The sequence below is a fragment of the Leopardus geoffroyi genome, chromosome C1 (genome assembly GCF_018350155.1).
Source record: "Leopardus geoffroyi isolate Oge1 chromosome C1, O.geoffroyi_Oge1_pat1.0, whole genome shotgun sequence".
In the NCBI taxonomy this organism is placed as follows: Eukaryota; Metazoa; Chordata; class Mammalia; order Carnivora; family Felidae; genus Leopardus; species Leopardus geoffroyi.
In genome coordinates, this window is record NC_059328.1 from 105,189,603 (window position 1) to 105,205,598 (window position 15,996).

The 15,996-nt window shown below is 46.2% G+C and overlaps 2 protein-coding genes across 8 annotated transcripts; both read left to right on the top strand.

Moving 5' to 3' along the window:
• The first annotated feature begins 31 nt into the window (after positions 1-31).
• CC1H1orf54 (chromosome C1 C1orf54 homolog) lies at positions 32-7,649 on the top strand. Of its 3 annotated transcripts, XM_045479027.1 has the most exons (9): positions 32-197; positions 770-1,378; positions 1,495-1,616; positions 2,015-2,079; positions 3,306-3,389; positions 3,821-3,879; positions 4,278-4,391; positions 6,757-6,858; positions 7,561-7,649. In XM_045479027.1, the coding sequence occupies exons 4-8, from the start codon at positions 2,034-2,036 to the stop codon at positions 6,853-6,855; spliced, it is 402 nt and encodes a 133-aa protein (XP_045334983.1). In that variant the 5' UTR covers positions 32-197; positions 770-1,378; positions 1,495-1,616; positions 2,015-2,033; the 3' UTR covers positions 6,856-6,858; positions 7,561-7,649. The 3 variants fall into 3 exon arrangements, with proteins under 3 accessions (XP_045334983.1, XP_045334984.1, XP_045334982.1); XM_045479028.1 differs by lacking the exons at positions 32-197; positions 770-1,378; positions 1,495-1,616 and having other exon boundaries at positions 6,760-6,858; XM_045479026.1 differs by lacking the exons at positions 32-197; positions 770-1,378; positions 1,495-1,616; positions 2,015-2,079 and adding an exon at positions 2,945-3,050.
• Positions 7,650-7,778: 129 nt separating this feature from the next.
• On the top strand, positions 7,779-15,017 carry CIART (circadian associated repressor of transcription). Of its 5 annotated transcripts, none has more exons than XM_045479013.1 (6): positions 7,779-8,297; positions 9,880-10,305; positions 10,451-10,526; positions 10,783-10,861; positions 10,974-11,085; positions 14,359-15,017. In XM_045479013.1, exons 1-6 carry the CDS (start codon positions 8,292-8,294, stop codon positions 14,881-14,883), a joined length of 1,224 nt encoding a protein of 407 aa, XP_045334969.1. In that variant the 5' UTR covers positions 7,779-8,291; the 3' UTR covers positions 14,884-15,017. The 5 variants fall into 5 exon arrangements, with proteins under 5 accessions (XP_045334969.1, XP_045334973.1, XP_045334971.1 ...); XM_045479017.1 differs by having other exon boundaries at positions 7,991-8,297; positions 10,134-10,305; XM_045479015.1 differs by lacking the exon at positions 7,779-8,297 and adding an exon at positions 9,162-9,281.
• Positions 15,018-15,996: the final 979 nt, after the last annotated feature.

Here is a 15,996-nt window from a genome sequence, read left to right on the forward strand (position 1 = left end):
GGGGGAGGGGAAGATCCTGTTGGAACCTAAAGGACAAATACAAAGAAAGCACAGGATAGAGGGTGCAGGGAGATAGGGACGGGTATTGTTCTTACTTGAATGAGAGGAAATGGGCTTGAGCTACTGCCTAAGAGATGAAGGTTAGACTTAAAAGTAAGAGCTCTTTGAACAGACGAGTATAGGAAACATGCAATTCAGTGAGTATACCGCTAATGACGCTTTCATCTGTAATGACCAGAGAGTAGGAAAGACGAAGAGGAGCCTGGAGAGCAATGTTAGGAAGGAGGTCAGATGGGATTCGGTGTTAAGATTCAGAGTTAAGACTGTTTGTAAAAAGCAATTAGAGCTATGGGGTTGAAGGAAAACGACAAGCACCCCCGCCCCCCAAGTCACACAGTTCCTTTTAGGTCATACTTCCTCTATTTATTTCTGAAAATGAACTTCAGTGGTGTCTTTTCCTCAGGCCAGGGGAAGGCACAGGGGTTGTGTGTATTAGAGTGAAAGAAAATTAAAGTAGGAGAGGAGGATATTGTAACCTCATTTGGATGGGGGTAGGGCCAGTCTTTAGGGAGGAACGTTTAGGCAAAAGAGTACCAGGATGGAAAAGTGAGGGGATCTGGAATATTGTTTTTGAGAGACTAATCAAAGTACAAAGAAAACAACTATAGAAATTGTTCGAAGAGAATCGGGCTTCCTTTCCTTACTGGAAGTGATTTATGAGTTAATGCATATGGGTACATCCACAGAAGCGTTTTACATTTTTTTCCAGGAAATTCTAGAAAGGAGCTGAAGGAATAGATTGTATGGATTTACATGGAAAATCATCATCATCAAGCAAATCCTCCCCCGCAAAAGGTTAAGATGGTGGAAACATGCTGGCCAGTGCTCAAAACTCCAGTGTGTCTTGCTTCCGAGGCTAGCAGGCCGAGTCAGGAGAAGAGATACGAGAATACAAGTCTTCTCATCTCTCCTTTGAGCTATTCGCACAGCATTTCTAAGTGCTAAGAGCAAACACCAAACCTCTCTTGTCCACAGGTAGTTCCACAGAGACTTTCATAGTGCCTGGCTTGTAGTAGATGTTAAATAGATATCTATTAACTTCCTTTTAAACAACATAACTATTCTTATTTCCTCGCCAGTGACCTCTGAATTGCCTATCAGACTGGGCCTAGCATATATGTTACTAAATGCTTCTGAGTTGAACTGAATGAAAATGGGAAATATAAAAGCAGAGAGAAGGGCGAGATGAACTCTATCCCTGTGGATAGAATGAAGGGGGCATAGCAAGTGGGGAGGGGGGGCATCTATTCGAGGAAAGAGGCTGTTTCCTCCCTTCTTCCATCCTGTATCCAGAAAGTGGAGAAAGACATGAAGTGAGGTCAGTACTTGCCATAGAGGAAATAACTGGCCTTGGCTGAGAGATTTTTATCAGAAGTACTGCAGCAGGTGCTTTGGGTATCAGACAATGATGTTAGTATTGCTCTTGTATTTCAGAGTCCAAGACAGGCAGAAGAGAGGACATTTTTTCAGTCTAGAAAAAAGTGCTCATCAGTTCCTCTAAAATTTTGACTGTGAAGAAAGAGATTGTGAATAAGCCTGGACTCTAGATAGTGACGGTAAGTTAGGGACCTGAAAGGGAGGGTGAGCTTTTTGTGAGGACTAGGAGGGAGTCCTCTTCTTCAGAGGGGAAGCTTCTAGATAGGCACGGGTTTTGGGTTTTGGTCTGGCTTTTGGTTTGTCTGCTTGCTGGCTTTGGTAGTGTCAGCGGAGTCCTGAATGGATCTAATCTAGGACTGGGGAAGCTCAGTGAACACGTTCACATCAAAATCCACTTTGCCTCTCTCTTAATCTGGGCAGCTCTCTGGCTGACCGGTAGCAACCATTGATCTAGTCAGTCGGCAACTGGGCGGGGAATTCTACTCCCTGGGGAAAAGAGTTGCACAGCTTTGGAGGAGGGCAGGAGGCGGGGGAAGTTTGGTGAGAAACGCTGTAATTTCCTTTTTTACTTTCACAGCAATAGTGCAGAATCCAGAATGGATGTCCTCTTTGTAGCCATCCTTGCTGTGCCACTTATCTTGGGTAAGTTCACTCTCTCTCCCTGAGCTTTTGGGCCAGATCTTCTATCATAAGTGGGGTGGGAGAAAAAAATGAGGAGTGGATGAGAGGTGCAATTTAATGGGGAGTAATAACACTCATTTGTGCCAGAGTCCAGTGTTGGGGCGGGGCGGGGTGGGGGGTGGGGGGAATCTGGAAAGTAGATTCAGAAGAAGGGGAGGAAAACAGAGTCCTGTCAGAGACAGCTGATGAAGATGGAACCCTTGACACAGGGAGTCCCCACCAAGAGTCACATCAGCTGTCTATCACCGCAGAGTTGGACAAGAGGGAGAGGGACTACAGTGAGGGTGGAGGAGAGAGGTGGGCTCTTGGAAGGCGGGGCACTCTGATACTAGTGAGGGAAGCTGGGGGATCTTCCTTCCCAGAGGGTTGGAGAAAACCCCTTGTATTAGTAAGGACACAGAAGTAGGGGGTGGCCTTTATGGTAGTGGAGAACTGGCTTCCCCTCAGGGACAGACTCCCAAAAGTAGCTTGGCTCCTTCCCTCCTTTGTTCCCAGTCTGCCAGGTACTCTCATTGTTTCCTTTTCCTCCAGATTTGTGTGTCATTGCCTGGGATTCAGGGAGAGCATTCAAGGAGCATAGGGAAGTGTTTAGTAGGAGGCCTGGAGACCTAATCATGTCAAAGCCACATATTTTTAGTCCTAGGAAGGAAGAAAAACTAATGTAGATGGGTCATTTAGTCCAGCTGACTCATTTGAAAAAAGCGATGGTTAGTGGCTTCTTCAGGGCTATTCCGTTAGTCTGCAGCGAATCGGGAACTAAAACCCGAGTCCAAAAGCCTAAAGATGTATGTCTCCGTTCTGTGTGAGACACTGAGGTGAGAAGATCTCTCACAGATCTAATATGGTCTGCAGCATTCTCCAGAAGAGATTTGGAGTTCTTCATTTCTGGTATCTCTGCTTCCTACCTTTTTCAGCTTTAGGTCTTATTTTGGGTTTACAGAATGTGAAGAGACACATTTTCTCTCTAGGAGTTCCTGAATTGAAAGGGCACATAGTCACAAGCCTCAGCACAGATATGGAGCCCCAAAGACTGAGAAGGGTTTAGAGGTACAGGGGCAGTGAGATAGTAAGGCCTTGGAGGGGAGGCAGAAAGCAAAGACATTGATAGAGCTGAGATCAACTTCAGGTGTCCTTCTTTTGCTAAGGAGTTCCAGATGCCCCTTGACCTCTAGTCCTTGTCCCCGTAGGACAAGAATATGGGGATGAAGAAGGACTAGAAGAGGATGATTATTATCAGGTGGTCTATTATTATACAGTCACCCCCAATTATGGTGAGTATGTATGCGTCTCTGATCCCCAGTAGGATGGACAGAGGTTTTGGGGATGCTTAGTTCTGAGACTTTGCCTTTCTCTTTGCAATTGGAACAACTAGATCAGAGGAAATTTGGCTATGAGCAAAGACCTTATCAAAGCTTGTGGAGTTATTTCTCAAGCCAGTGATTTTCAATTCTTTGGAAATGGGTTGAAACAATTTAAAAATTTTCAAATTTGTAAATTATTTTGGATACCAGATTGAAAATATAAATTCAGACACACTCACAAACATTTTTAACATTAAAGTTCATTAGAATTAGATTACACCAGTAAATGTTACAACTTGAGCAAGTTGAAGTATTCGGAGCAATTTCTTCCTCTTTCCATTTCTAGACCTACTGCTACCTTTTTCCTTTGTCACTACTGATTTTTTTCTCCCCCCGCCCAGATGACTTTGGTGCAAATTTCACTGTTGATTACTCCATATTTGAATCAGAAGACAGACTGGTGAGTGACCTCTACATCTAAAAGCGTCAGAATAGGTAACAGTTAAAAAGAAAGTGGGCAATGTTGAACTGTAAATGATTAGCAAAAATAAAAATGAGTTAGGTGAAATGAAACTAGGTAGTGGGCCCAAAGCAGATTTGTTAACCACAGGTGGGGAGAATAAAGCCACAACTTAGTAGGTTTGCTAAGACATTGAGAGGGAGGGGCAGTCCTTGAGTCAAGAGAATTGGTGAATGGAAATGGGTACATAATCCATGCAAACAATAAAGTGGGGAGGACTCCTGAGCTTAAGTCTTGGGCAGTGGGGCGTGCAGGAGAGAAGGCCTCTAAATAGAGAATCTATGAGGATGTTGGATGGAGGCAATGATAACTCTGTTTCTTGATCCTACTGAGAGCAGAACAGGTTGGATAAAGAGGTAAGGGAAGGAGCGGAAACTACTACCATTAGTCACGAAACAGAACTTACAGACCATCAGGAGCCTGAAACATTGAAACCAATGACAAAGGAACCAGTAAGTGGATTGGGGATGGCAGGGTGGTGGGGGGAGGGTATGAGACATCTCTTAGCCCAGGACAGATCCCAGGGCTGGATACATAGAACAGGGGGAGGGCTGGAATAATAGGCTTGGGGGGGGGGGGTGAGGAACCAAATAACTAGTACACCAGTGCAGGTGCCCAGCTCAGCTTGGCCATCATACCTTTTGCTGAGATTCAATACTAACCTTGTATTCAGAAAACTGGGAAGATTTGGTGCAGTTAAATTTTAGTTCAGTGGTACTTAACGTGTATGAAACCTATGACTAAAGCTGTGAAGGATGCCGCTGCTGATGATGATGAAAAAGAAATCTATGATGTTGTTATTGCCCTGAAAGTATTTATAAAACTCAAGTTTACACTTGCAAAACATTTCAAACAAAATGAAAATGTTTGTAACACTGTTAAATTACATATAAATTTGAGAGCATAGGCAATTTTGAGGCAAGTGTTTTAGGCAGTAGAAGGACAGAGATCAGTACGAGCTGGAGTTGCCTGGAAGACTTTTAGGAGGTGACTATGCTTCAGATACACTTCGAAGGATAGGTGAGCTTTTGATTGGTGGTTAAGTTATGAAAGTATGAAAACAATTAGAGGGAAGAATAGAGAATGAAAGAGCTGCAGGGGTGAGGGGATGGAGCAACCATGCATGTCCAGTGGGTAGGGTATGATTGAAGGAGAAGGTATACGGGAAGGTACAGTGGGAAATTAAAAAAAAAAACAATTTAATTTACAAGGCTCCTAATATTTGCTTGGTAATTTCACATAGGGCAAGATAGGGCTGCATTACAGGAGAATCTGAAGTGTCAGACTGAAGTTTGGACTTACAAGCCATGGGGAGCCTCGTAAGTTTTTCAGTGTAGTAAAGATACAGTGAAAATGGTATTTAAAAAAAATTTTTTTAATGTTTATTTATTTTTGAGACAGAGAGAGAGCATGAACGGGGGGAGGGTCAGAGAGAGGGAGACACAGAATCTGAAACAGGCTCCAGGCTCTGAGCTGTCAGCACAGAGCCTGACGCGGGGCTCGAACTCAGGGACCGCGAAATCATGACCTGAGCCGAATACGGCCGCTTAACTGACTGAGCCACCCAGGCGCCCCTGAAAATGGTATTTTAGAAAAACTATTTGTCTGGTTGTATGCAGGATGCAGTGGAGTGGGGAGAAATGCATGAGACTTGCATCATTCCAGAAACAATCCATTAAAGGTTTGGACTAGGGAAGTAGCATTTTGAATGGAGAGGAGAAAAATAAGAAATATTTTGAAGAAAGTGCCTTGCTTCAGTGATAATTTCAGATGAGCAATAAATGAGGAGAATGTTGAAATAAGTTTCAAATAGGGATGTCTGCAAAAATGGCTGACCAAAATGGGACCTGTGGAAGGAAGGTCAGAGTGGTTTAGGACTGAAGTTATAAATTTGGTATTGGACAAGCTGAATTTATGGTGACAGCCCTATGAGGGTGTCCTAAAGGTAGCTGAACTAGGTCAGAGCTACAGTCCTAAGTGCAAAGCCACATTTACGGAAGTAGATGAGCTCAACAGAGCCAGTACACAGAAAACCAAAAGGCCAATGAATGTGCCTATAGCTAGTAGAAAGAGGACAAGGAATCAACCGAGAAACTGTGGAAGTGACTGGAGAGGCAGATAGTCAAGTTTGTATTTTAGAATCTAGAAGATTTAATTTAATATAATCAATACAAAGCTACCAAGAGGCCAGAGAAAAGGAGGTCACCGGTAACCCCAAAGAAGAAAGTTCTAATTGAGTGGTTAAGCAAAAGGTTTTTGTGGAGTTAGAGAGGGAGTACATTGTGAAGAAGGGGAGTGAGAGTATAGACCAATCATTTGAGAAATCTGATAATGAAAAAAGAGAAGCAACAGCTAAAAAGGGCAACAGGACCAAAGTGCAGCCTGAATATAATTGACCACAGATGGGAGGAATCAGTAGGAATGGAAAGCTGATTGATGACAAGGACGAAGAAATATTTTAAAGTATATGGTAGGCTCCATTTAGAGTGTAAACTCTTTGAAGAAAGGGGTCAGATCTTAATCACATTTACATCCCCCCTATAGCACCTAGCACATTGACTAACACAGTGTCAAGCCCATAACAGATAAAAATGTGCATTCTTGAAGTGAGTTGAAACTCCCTGGTATGGTCAGGAGGCTGAAAGGCACAGAGGAAAGGACTCCTTATGGTAATGGGGAGGAGAGATGGATCCTTCTGTAAGCTCAGAGGAAAGGAAGACTGAGGTTGGTGTAAAGAGATGGCTATCCTTTCAGAGGGGGAGGGGGATGGTAGGAAGGATGACACTGGCCTACCGTGGGGGGATGTCTGTATTTTAGCAGAGTCCAGATCTGAACGATGCTGTATCCAGTCTGCAGAGTCCTGTTCCCCTCCTCCTGTCCTGGGCCCTCGTTCAGGGGGGGATGTATTTCATGTAGAAGGTGAGAGTGCAGCCACTGGCCTTGGGGGAATCAGTGAACTAATTTTTTTTTTACCAGTATCTCTGGCTAATGTTTCCAGCCTGGTCAGTTCTCAGCTACTTAAAAGGAAGAAGGATCTCGTTTAGAAAAATCTTATCTAATTTCAAAGAGGTTTAGGAAATGTTGAGGCAGAGACTTTTCAAACAAGAGTCGTTACTTTTTCTGAACTGGGAGGACTTCACCTTGTACAGCAGAAGCAGATGAAATAGAGAAAAAAACCTCTCCAGATTTCCAGTCTGCCTTGAGGAATCAAAGCTGGTTCCAGCCAGGAGGTGGTTCAAGATATGGCGGTTGCCAGAGGGCATAATGGGAGGGGCCTTACAACCTGGCAGAGTCTAGAGGCAAAGTTCAGAGGCTGTAGGGGTGGTGGTTGGTTCCCTAAAGTAGAGCACAGATGGTGGAGACAAAAGGAGGGAAAAGAGGCCTGTACTATAGAGAAGGAATTTAAAATTGGGATTCTAAATAACTAATGGGGGGTGTGTGTGAAGAGATTTAGCAGAGTAAGGAGTGAGCAAGGGAGGGGACACATCTTCCAGGAGACGTCAGGGGGAAATCTAGCTTGGAATCTGAAATATGGGGAGTTTTCTTAGAGGTGGGGGGCCCGGAGGGGCGCTTCCTCAGCCACCTGAGCCTGGTGTTTTTCCCTGTCTTTGCTTTTTTTAGGAAAAAGAAGGCTGCTACAAATCTTTGGATGGGGATTTGGGAAGAGGAATTTGGAAGATAAATAAATGAAATAATCTGGTTACTCTCTACTCCCTGAGAGGCTCTGTTCTATACTCACAACACTAAAGAGAGCACCAGGATATGGGGGGTAGGAAGGGTAGATTAGAAAGGGTGTCAGCTGGCAAAAGAATGAGAGGGAATAATTAGGACTGTGAATCAACCTGAAATTTTGTGAAGAATGGAGAAGAGCACCACAGACAATTCCGTCTAATTCTTTTATTACACATGGTTTTGAGGCTGTGTTTGGGAAAAGAGAGTTGAGGTTTATGTAGAACACTTTTTCCTTTTTGTATAATAAGCACATTGTTAAACATATGTAAAATATTAAAAACTACTTAGAATAGATTTTTAAAATTCACACCCTCCTCCACTCACACCCCCCACCCCCCACAATGTGCCTTTTCCAGTGCGTAATTAGGGCAGGCAGGGACACATTTTAATTTTCTCTATCCTCGAGACCCTAATCAGAACTGGGCTGCCCCCTTGCGGTCTCTTCGGTGTCTCTCCTTCTATGAGCAAACCGTCCCTGAGCCCCTATCCCCTTCTCCGCACTGTACTTTCAGTACTACAGGGGGCAGCGAATAGTCCATTCCGGACTCTGTGAACTCCGAACTTACCACCCTCCCTCCTTTCAAGCCTTCCGAATCTTCTCCAGGGTACAAATAAAGGAAATGAAGGTATCATCTAGGAAATCAGGGACCTACCCATACTCCGTTCTCTACGTTAGGGTACACGGAATTCAGGGCGCAAGGCCGGAGGAGCCCGGATAGAAAAGTCAGGAACACCCGAGCTCAGCTTTGACCTCTACAGTCGTGGCCGACTGGCATCTGAGCTGGTAACGTGCGTGGCGGGTTATGTAAGGAAAGGGCCGGAGGAGCCGCCCCAGTGGGAGTCTGGGAGAGGACGCGGTGTTCTCGGCGGCAGTCCCCACCCTCTTCACCCAGCAGGGCAGGAGGCACCCAACTTGTAGGAGGAGGCGGGGAGAGGGAGCCAGAGATCGGAGAGTCACGAGGGCCGCGCGGCCCAGAGGGGGGAGGCTACACAGTAGCATACAGCCATTCTCTCACACACGTTGCAGACCCAAGTTGCTGCTGGCTTCCACGTGCTGCCCTCGTGAGCGGAGGCTCTAACAGCTGGAGGGAAGATAAAGGGGGAGGGGGGAGTCTGCTACCGAAGAGGAGCCCGGAGTCCCACATCCCAAGACGCGCGCCTCACATCACACACCCCGTCCGTGCACTCCAACCGCACGTCTCCTGCCCACCACCATCCTATTTAAGACCGCGGGCTCCGCCCTTTTCCACTCTTCTTCCACCCTCCGCCTTTTCTCCTCACCGGGTCCCGGTCGCGAGCCGCATGTAGGGGCGGAGCACGGAATCCTTCCCTTCCAGCCAATCGTCACCTAACTGGGTCTCTATTGGCCGAGCCCCTAGTAGGCTGTAGCAAATGGGATGTGAAAGTCAGTCGCGGGAGTCACGTGCCACCGGTTAGACAACCAATGAGGGTGTGAGGTCTGTGTTCGCAGGGGGAAGGCACGTGCCTCGCCGCACGTGTCTGGGAGGGGGAAGGGGCGGGACCCAGTGGGAGAGAGGCGGAGGTGGGTAGCCGAGAGCGACGGAGTTGGAGAAGCCGGAGGCAGCCTGGGCTGAGCAGTCCCGACGCAGGTGAGGAGGCTTGTGGAACGGGGAAGCCATTCGCGCGCGGGAAGATCAGACCCCGAGAGAGTAGGTTTAGGGACCGAAAGCAGAATTGGGCATTGGGAGGGATAGCATCACGTGGCAGGCGCGACTGTAGAGGGTCCTGGTGCAGGGCTCCGGATTGGAAAGATTGGAAAGAGGCGGGAGGTTCCTGTGGGGAGCAGGCCCTACAGGGTCACTAGGTGGCTTCGGTTACCTTACCGGAGATTTACGGCTCGGCTCGCCGTAGCCCTTGCTGCGGGGTTAGGTTGGGAACAGACCTGGCGAACAGATGTTCAGGGTGGGGAGACGGAAGGTGTCGAGTCAGGTAATTTACTCTGAACAGAGGGAGGTAAGAACAGAGTCTGCGTCAGACTAAGTAAGGGCTGCTCTGCGGAGCCCAAATGGGCAGTCCAGGTACTTAATTGAGGGGGGCAGGCGGAGGAGATGACTTTGTCGGCTCTGAGACAGGTGATACTGGGGAGGAGAGAAGAAATCTTATCATCCCATGCAGTACACCCCAGTCTCCCAGTCCATTTCCTAATTTACAGATTATGGTGACATGCTCCCTTGCTTTGCTCTTCAGTTGCAGGTCCCGATCTTTGGGTACTCCGGGAGCTGCTCTCCAGCCCCTGCTTCTGAACCTATGGATTCTCCATCTAGCGTTTCTTCCTGTTCTTCCTATTCTCTCTCTTCCTCTTTTTCCACCTCCCCAGTGAACAGTGACTTTGGTCTCCCCTCCGATAGTGAGGGGGAGGACAAAGGGGCCCATGGCCCCAGGCCAGACACTGTTTGGCAGAGGGGAGGTTCTCGGCCACGACCGGGTCCTATCCGCTGCAGGCAACGGCCCAAGGTCTCCAGCAACCAACATACAACATCTTACTTGGAACAGCGGGGCTTGGCCTCTCCTATGGCAGAATCTGGGGTCAAAAGATCAAGAGACGGTGAATTACAGACCACTGTAAACATCCAGGGTTGTATCACAGAAGGAGACCTGCTTTTTGCTCAGAAGGTAAGAAAGAGCAGGGGAAAGGAGACAATACTGGAATGGCTTAGCACCCAGATGGCTAGTAAGGACCCTGTGAAGTGGGGAATAACAGTACTGGTGTGTGGGCAATTCTCAGCCCTCCCATAGCCGTTGCCCTGTTTTCCTACAGTGTAAAGAGCTCCAAGGTTTCATCCGCCCTCTCACAGACCTACTGAATGGGCTGAAGATGGGTCGATTTGAGAGAGGTAATTATTTGGTTAGTTGCAATTATTTGGGCTAGGTTCTCCTCTTTCTTTTTCTCTCTTGATGTTTTAAATGTGTATTTCTTTTAAATCTTTGCATTTAAAGCTTTATTTTTTTTAAATCTTTACATTATTTCTTTTGTGCTTCTGTGATTTCATTTCTTTGGGTGAATCTATTTTAGCCATGCTTTGTTCTTCCTTTATCTGACTAAATTGTTGCATCTCAATCCTTCATGTCTTTCCTTCTCCCTGACCCCAGGATTGAGCAGTTTCCAACAGAGCGTGGCAATGGACAGGATCCAGCGTATTGTAGGTGTTTTGCAAAAGCCCCAGATGGGGTGAGTTCTCCTGGTTCTTTCCTCAGTATTTCATTAAAAGGAGATGTCCACAATCCTGTCTTGTTGCCTTTTTCACACTTGATGGCATTTTAAGTAAATGTCTTTCTCACAGGGAGCGTTACCTAGGAACCTTGCTACAGGTGGAAGGGATGTTAAAGACTTGGTTTCCTCGTATAGCTGCTCAGAAGTCATCCTTGGGCAGTAGCAGGCACAAACTGACCAAGGTAAGAACTTGTAAAACCTGAGAGAGAGGTGGGGAAATAAGAGAATGAAGTGTACATGGAGAAATGGGTTCTTTCTGTTTTCTTCTAAGTCTCTTCCTTTTTGCCAATAAGTTCCTTTTCACGGGAGGGAATGCCCAACGTTCCTTCGTTGTCTTGATCCTTATATGGTTTTTGTTCTATTCTGTCTGTATCACTACAAAGAACTCCATGAATGGGCACCTGGGTAGCTTGGTCAGCTAAGCGTCTGACTCTTGGTCTTACTTCAAGTCTTGTTCTCAGAGTCTTGAGTTCAAGCCCCACATTGGGCTCCATACCAGACATGGAACCTACTTTAAAAAAAAAAAAAAAAGCACTCCATGAAGTTTAACCTTATTCCTCACGTTTCAGCTTCTCTGCTTTCTGCTTGGATACAGAGGACTTTTTTTAAATACTTTTTTTATTTTATTTTATTTTTTTCAACGTTTATTTTTGGGACAGAGAGAGACAGAGCATGAACGGGGGAGGGGCAGAGAGAGAGGGAGACACAGAATCGGAAACAGGCTCCAGGCTCTGAGCCATCAGCCCAGAGCCCGACGCGGGGCTCGAACTCACGGACCGCGAGATCGTGACCTGGCTGAAGTCGGACGCTTAACCGACTGCGCCACCCAGGCGCCCCTAAATACTTTTTTTAAATGTTTATTTATTTTTGAGAAAGAGCATGTGCACACATGTGTCGGGGGAGGGACGGAGGGAGAGGGAGACAGGATCTGAAGTAGGCTCCGTACTGTCAGCAAAGAGCCTGACTTGGGGCTCAAACTCAAGAGCCATGAGTCCACAACCTGAACTGAAGTCAGAGGCTTAACCAACTGAGCCACCCAGGTGCCTCCATAGAAGGCTTTTTACCTGGCCAAATGAGTTATGCAGTAAGAGTTTTTAGTTTTTCTTTACAAATCCTTTCTCCTCTGCTGCCCTGAAACCCTTCCCTTCTCTTTCTTTGTACTTCTACCCAAGTACTTTGTACCAAACCCTCTGGAAGTGTGGGTTTCAAGAACTGGTCATAACAAATACATCACCGAGAGGGTAGGAGGGCGGCCATGGAATACCTATAGAAGGAGTATTGGATAGATTTTTTTTTTTTTTTTTTTGTGAGAGAGAGACAGAGCACAAGTGGGGGAGGGGCAGAGAGAGAAGGAGACAGAGAATCCAAAGCAGGCTCCAGGCTCTGAGCTGTTAGCACAGAGCCCGACACGGAGCTCAAACTCACAAACTGTGAGATCGTGACATGAGCTGAAGGTGGATGCTTAACCAAGTGAGCTACTCAGGTGCCCCATGTTGGATAGATTCTTAGTGTGGAAGTGACCCATTTTTTAAAACTTTTTATTTATTTCTGAAAGAGAGAGAGAGAGAGAGCACGCTTTGGGGAGGGGCAGAGACAGAATCGTAAGCAGGCTGTACACTGTCAGTGCAGATCCCCACGCAGGGCTCAATCTCACAGAACCATGAGACTGTGACCTGAGCCAAAATCAAGAGTTGGCCACTTAGCCAACAGAGCCACTCAGGTGCCCCTAGAAGTGACCTATTTTTTTTGTGCCTTCAAACAACAGTGTGTTTATGGGGTACTCAAATGATGGGGAGGGGAAAGTCTCCTATAGATAATGGATAGTCCTTGTTTTCAATCAACCACAATTATTATTGCTATGGGAATAACTCATTTAAAAATAAGCAGAGGGAGTGCCTGGGTAGCTCAGTCAGCTAAACCTCTGGCTCAGGTCATGATCTCACCATTTGTGAGATCGAGCCCCAAGCCGGGCTCTGCACTGACAGCATGGAGCCTACTTGGGATTCTCTCCCTGTCTCTATCCTTCCCCTGCTTGTGTGTGCAGTGTGCATGCGCTCTCTTTTTCTCTCAAGATAAATAAAACAAAAAAATTTTTTTAAATAAGCAGGAGGATTCTTGCCTGCATATTTTTAAACAATTTTTTTTTTTAATTTTTTTTTTCAATGTTTATTTATTTTTGGGACAGAGAGAGACAGAGCATGAACGGGGGAGGGGCAGAGAGAGAGGGAGACACAGAATCGGAAACAGGCTCCAGGCTCTGAGCCATCAGCCCAGAGCCTGACGCGGGGCTCGAACTCCCGGACCGCGAGATCGTGACCTGGCTGAAGTCGGACGCTTAACCGACTGCGCCACCCAGGCGCCCCTTTAAACAATTTTTTTAAGTTTATTCATTTATTTTGAAAGAGAGCACAAGTGGGGTAGGAGCAGAGAGAGAGGGAGAGAGAACTCCAAACACTATCAGTGCGGAGCCTGATGCAGGGCTTGAATTCACAAACTGTGAGATCATGACCTGAGCCAAGATAGAGAGTCAGACACTTGGAACGCCTGGGTGGCTCAGTCCGTTGAGTGTCCAACTTTGGCTCAGGTCATGATCTCACGGATCTTGGGTTCAGGCTGGAGCTGAGCTGTCAGCACAGAGCCTGGAGCCTGCTTTGGATTCTGTGTCTCCCTTTCTCTTTGCCCTTCTCCAACTCACACTCTGTCTTTCTCTTTTTTAAAAACGAATAATCATTAAAAACAACAACAACAAAAAAAGAGCCGCTCAACCAACTGAGCCACCTAGGCACCCCATTGCCTGCATATCAATTTACATTTCTTAAGCAATTCAACCAAGGGAAATGAAAAATTTTAAATATACAAATTGGGAAATGATGATTCAATTAAAAATAGGCTTGAAGTCAGGGCACCTGGGTGGCCTAGTCAGTTGAGCGTCCGACTTCGGCCCAGGTCATGATCTCGTGATCCTGCGCTTCATGGGTTAAAGGCCCGCATTGGGCTCTGTACAGCTCGGAGCCTGGAGCCTGCTTCAGATTCTGTCTGTCTCTGTCTGTTTCTTTCTCTCTCTCTGCCTCTCTCCTGCTTACACTCAGTTTCTCTGTCTCCCAAAAATCAATAAATATTAAAAACAGCCTTGAAAAATAAGTTCTAAAATGAACTATTTTTTAAATAGTGAAATCTTACAGGACTGTTTTATTTTGCCCACCTGGATGTCCAGCGTTTGATATATATGTGGTACGTAACAGGCTTGCAAGTATTCGTCAAGTAAGTGAAAGTCTAATTAGGTTACTAAAATTTTTACTTAATCATGGCCTGCCAGGAAATTATCTGTTGCATAAAACATGGTATGTTTGCCTTGCAGACAGAGTCCCCAAGGAAAGAAAAATTTTAAACAACCAGGTGGAGTTCATCTGAGAGCTCTCTCACGTATTTTTTTTTCTCTTGTGTCTTCCTTCTAGCATTTTCCAAGCCACCACAGCCATCCAGCTGCTTCCTCTCCTGCACCTCCCATGGAAAAGATGGACCAGACACAGCTAGGACATCTAGTGTTGAAATCGAAGCAGCCTTGGCACCTCACAGAATGGCCAGCCATGCACCTCACTTGGACCCACACCACTCCAATTTGCAACCCACCCCTCGGTTCCCCAGGTACCATTTCCCTGAGCCACGGTCCTTTAGGCACTGGAGCCAGCATCGGTATCATCCTTTTTGTCCAGCATGGAGTACAGTCCTTCACCCACTCTGCCCCAACCACTTCAGTTCTACCTGCTACAGCATCGCCTGTCATCCCCAGTGCTCCTAAGAAACTCTCTGGAGAGGGACCTCCTTGCCACAGTTTGCCAGTAACTCTGCCATCAGACTGGAGCTGTACCCTGTCCCACCCTGGTCTACCCACCATGGCCAGAGAGATGACTGGGAGACATCTAGAGCAGATGAGAAGCCATCCTTCAGTTGCCCCTGATGTCCATTCTCTCAACCCCTAACCCAGGACTCGGCGACTGTGGTTTCTAATTTGTGTAAATATGTGTCTCTCTCATATATATTTTTTACTTTTAACGTGTGCATTTGTGTTGAGGGAAGAGCAATCCTTTTTGATTAAAGAAATTTTATACCTAAACAGTTTGTTGATTGGAGGAAATGTAAACCTGCTTCAAGTACCAGTATTTATTCTCTAAGCAGCAGGAAAGAAGAGAGGGGATGGGAATGTTTGCGAACATGAGCTCCAGCTAGTTAGAATCTGAATGGGATGAGAGAGGTCCAGTGGAGAAGAAAAGGGACTCTTGCTGGCTTCCTCAGGACCACTGTTGGGACAGTTACAGGGTTCAGAATGGGCCTTGTGTTTTCATGTAGTCTCAGAGACTAGTACATTTCCTTTGTGTCTCTCACTTTTGAAATCTTCCAGCTGGCCCAGACTAGCAGGCTCTTCTGCTCTGGGATAGCTCTTTGTTTTGATGGGAACTATTGGTGCTTATGAATAAATGCACATGTAATCGACTGCTGCCAGAAGGGGGACACAGGAGCCAGGACAGCCACTGGGGTTGCTAGTTGTGATGAGGAAGGGGTGCCCTAGAGCTGTCAGAATGGGGAGTCCACTCAGACACAGGCCAGCCACATCCTGATTCAAAAGGCTGCAGCTGCTAAACGTATGGAAAGCCGCCCCGTGTTATCAGGAGGCGGAAATGGAGTCTGTACATTTATCTACATCCACCCTTCTCTCTAAATCACTCTGACTCATTTGTCCCAGTGACCACCCAGGCCATGTCCTCTCCCATCCTAAGCCTTGGCGATGTATCAGACGACTCAGCCATTTTCATTGTTCTTATTGGCTACTTAGCATGTTTCTCACAGCTGGTTATCCATCTTTCCCCCATTGCTCAAGTTTTCTGTTCTCAGGGAAGAATCGTCTCTTGATTGAATTCAGAGAGCGTAACTTCCTTTCTAAGACAAACCACTCCATTTGTGCCCTTGATTACCTTTCTCCTCTGGAACTTTTGCTGTGTCATTTATCCCCCTCTTTATCTTGTAACTTCACTTTGTTCTTGAATTATTAATTTATTTCTCCTACAAGTAATATTTATTCCTCCCACAAGTGGGAT

Coding starts and splice junctions, on each gene's coding strand:
- CIART (XM_045479012.1), top strand. CDS start 9,856: ATGCTCCCTTGCTTTGCTCTTCAGTTGCAGGTCCCGATCTTTGGGTAC. Junction 10,862..10,973: donor TTGCAAAAGCCCCAGATGGG/GTGAGTTCTCCT, acceptor TCTTTCTCACAG/GGAGCGTTACCTAGGAACCT. Junction 11,086..14,358: donor GCAGGCACAAACTGACCAAG/GTAAGAACTTGT, acceptor TCTTCCTTCTAG/CATTTTCCAAGCCACCACAG.
- CC1H1orf54 (XM_045479026.1), top strand. CDS start 2,960: ATGGTCTGCAGCATTCTCCAGAAGAGATTTGGAGTTCTTCATTTCTGG. Junction 3,051..3,305: donor AGCTTTAGGTCTTATTTTGG/GTTTACAGAATG, acceptor TTGTCCCCGTAG/GACAAGAATATGGGGATGAA. Junction 4,392..6,756: donor AACCAATGACAAAGGAACCA/GTAAGTGGATTG, acceptor TCTGTATTTTAG/CAGAGTCCAGATCTGAACGA.